The sequence below is a fragment of the Rosa chinensis genome, chromosome 7, assembly GCF_002994745.2.
Source record: "Rosa chinensis cultivar Old Blush chromosome 7, RchiOBHm-V2, whole genome shotgun sequence".
NCBI classification, from domain to species: domain Eukaryota; kingdom Viridiplantae; phylum Streptophyta; class Magnoliopsida; order Rosales; family Rosaceae; genus Rosa; species Rosa chinensis.
The window spans coordinates 69,934,087-69,937,012 of NC_037094.1; the positions used below are offsets into that span (position 1 = coordinate 69,934,087).

Genomic DNA, 2,926 nt, shown 5'->3' on the forward strand with positions numbered 1-2,926 from the left:
ACAGTAGAACTTTCACTACGCAGAATGGGGGTACTACGGTTGTACAGTGCCACTTGCCACTTTTCCACTTTTTCCTATTTGTAAACTTCTGTTTGTAAATTTTGTTTTTAGTCTTTGGCTCAGTCTTGCCCTGCTTGTGCTTTAGCACTCGATTTACATTTGCCACCAACCCATTCATCCGAACTTCCAAGCTCACCAAATCCAGCAAAACCCAATCTCACACCAGCAAGAAATTTAAAAGGAGGCAGAAAATTTTCTGATGCAAATCAAAACGATTTGCAGTACTTTATAATATTATATCCGCACAAATCCAAAGAACTTAAACAAATCAATGAATAATATTATCTACTCCCTACTATTTTAGAACTACTAGTTCATCCTAGACCAGAGTGGAACAGGTTGAAGTAGATGGATCAAACAGAGCAGGAACCAAGTACTTCCTTCCATTGGCGCCATTGGCATTGTAGCTCGCACCAGTCGTAGCATCCACCAAGAGGTCTCCGGCGTAACCGGGATAAGCCCCCTTAGCATAAACCCCGGGACAAGCCGAAGCAGCCTCCAATGGAGCCTCCGCCGGACCCTGGAAGTACCCATTTCCGAAAGGGTTGGTTGCTGTTCCGGCCAAGAGGCTCGCCAAGTTGATGACCATACCGTCGAGGCCGACGTCGTTATTGGGTGCAACGAGCGGTGGGCTCTGTGGGCCGTAGAGGGGCTGGTGGAAGGGCCAGGCGCAGAGTCCCGGGCACTGGGTCTCGGAGTTTCCGACCCAAATGTAAGCGAACTTGTAGTTCTTGCCTCGGATGTGAGATGAGCCCGATGCAGCCCCGTGGGTACCGCACCGGTTCATGCAGAACCCGTCGACGGCAACATCGGCTGAAGTCAAGACCACGTTGATTGCGTTCTTCTGGTCACCCAGAGAAGCCAACTTAACAATCTGTTTGTTGGTGAGGGACTTTCCGAGCGAGTATTTCTCGTTGGAAATTTGTTTCCCGAGAGCAATGGAAAGAGAAGACTTCTTGGAGGTGAGGTGGTAGTACTTCTCGGTGGTCTTCCACCAGGTGGCGACGGAGGGCTTGTTTGATTGGGCCGGTGAGGAAGAAGATAAGGAGGTGATGAAATCGGAAACAATGGCTTTCTGGGCAGGCTTGAAGTTGCCGTACCAGATGAGATTGATGGCGATTTTGCCGTTTAGAAGAGGACCGTTATGGTACTTAAGAAGCTGGGACTGGTCTTGAACAAGCTCACTGAGCCTCCTTGTTGCCAAGGAGACTTGGAACAACCTAGAAGAAGCCAGTGAAACTTGGAAGAGTGAGACCACTAAGAAGAGTGAGAGTATCAACTGGGTTGATGAAGAAGAAGAAGCCATTGTTGGGGTTTTAGAGAGAGAGAGAGAGAGAATGGGTTTAAAGTACAAGCTGAGAGAGAGAGAGCTTGTGAGTTGGAAAAGAAGAAATGGAGAGGGGTATTTATATTGGAGGAGGAGGGGGTTTTTTTTTTTTTTTTTGTGATTAAGGAGGGGGGTTTGAAATGCAGGGGTTAATTGAATGTGGCAGCTAAGAAGAGAGAGAAAATGAGAGTAGATTGTGGGGTTTAAAGATGGCTTCTCATTTACGATTTGCTTTGGGTCAGTAAAAAGAAATTAAAAGAGAACACCCTCCCCCAAGCGCGTTTCTTTATTGCGAACCACGCTTTCACCCCGCAGGTGTTTACCACGCTCCAATGACAATTATCCTGTTCCTTTTTTCTTTGAAGCAAATAATTACCCTTTACTTTTCTTTATTCTTTTTCATTGTTACTATTTATTTTTTATGTAATATATTTTTTTTCAGACATGTGATTTTCATTTGTATCTACACTAAACTAAACTAAGCTTTTGCTTTCCTAAAGAGAAAGAAAGTGAGTCTTTTCATCTATTTCCACATGTGTACTTAAAACACGTTTTTAAAATTTAAAGGCTTGTAGATACCATTAATACCAGGATCAATAGGTTATTTAGTATGTATTTAAGGAGATCAGCAAATATAGAAGTTTACAATTTAGTTCCAGAAGCTGTAACTGTAGGTGGTGAGGAAGTTTTCCTCCATACAGCTCCTCTGTTTATGGAGGATGCAGTTTTATAACGAATATCTTATTGATTAGTCAATAAAATTGTCTTATTCTTTAAAGTAAGTAAAAAAAAATTTATAGTAATTTATTGACTACTAAATGACCAATTAAATACTAGTAAATAATATATATGTTTTTTAATCACTAATCAATTATAAAACTGTCCAAACCAAACTTGAAGTGTTTGAATTATGAATATAATTAACAAGGAAAAAAACAAATTAGTTAACTTGGATTAGTAGTTGTTTATTTTATTATTGAATATAATTTTTGTCTTTTGAATATGAGAGGCAGTGTAAGACAAGAAGAGCGTGAGAGTGAAGCACTTGTCTTGTCACATTCTATTGATGAAAGGTGTGTTACAGTCTCAATGGATAATAATATTTTATTCATATCATGGGTTAGGAAGGCATCCTTTTGTGGAAGTAAGTGATAGCTTTCCTCTTTCCTCGCTAAAAGACAAGACACCATCACACAGCTTAGCTTGCTACAGATTGCAAAAACTCAAAATCCCAAAAACACCCCCACTCAGTGGCTCATGGTACGAATATTCTGGGGGTAAAACGGGGAATTGGCTGTGGAGATAAACGTTGGGATGACAGACTGGACGAGAAAAATGAATGTTTATTGGGAAGCGCGGACTGGGTGGCCAACTGGCAGTCCGCTCTAGGGTATCCTATGTGGGGTAAGCGGGTGGCAACACGCGCCTGTTTGATGGATGGACCACTTTTGAGTGGCAGTGAGGCACACAAGGCTCGTGAGTCGCGTGAGCTGGGTGAGCGCAATTTAATATTTGGAGAATTGAAAAGAGAGGTCTGGT

General features: G+C 42.1%; 1 protein-coding gene across 1 annotated transcript; it reads right to left on the bottom strand.

Moving 5' to 3' along the window:
• Window positions 1-240: 240 nt before the first annotated feature.
• On the bottom strand, window positions 241-1,437 carry LOC112180411 (protein PHOSPHATE-INDUCED 1). Its single transcript, XM_024318959.2, has one exon. It carries the CDS (start codon window positions 1,364-1,366, stop codon window positions 380-382), a length of 987 nt encoding a protein of 328 aa, XP_024174727.1. The 5' UTR covers window positions 1,367-1,437; the 3' UTR covers window positions 241-379.
• Window positions 1,438-2,926: the final 1,489 nt, after the last annotated feature.

Bases quoted from the DNA above. Each gene is read 5' to 3' on its own strand.
- LOC112180411 (XM_024318959.2), bottom strand. From the start codon at position 1,366: ATGGCTTCTTCTTCTTCATCAACCCAGTTGATACTCTCACTCTTCTTA.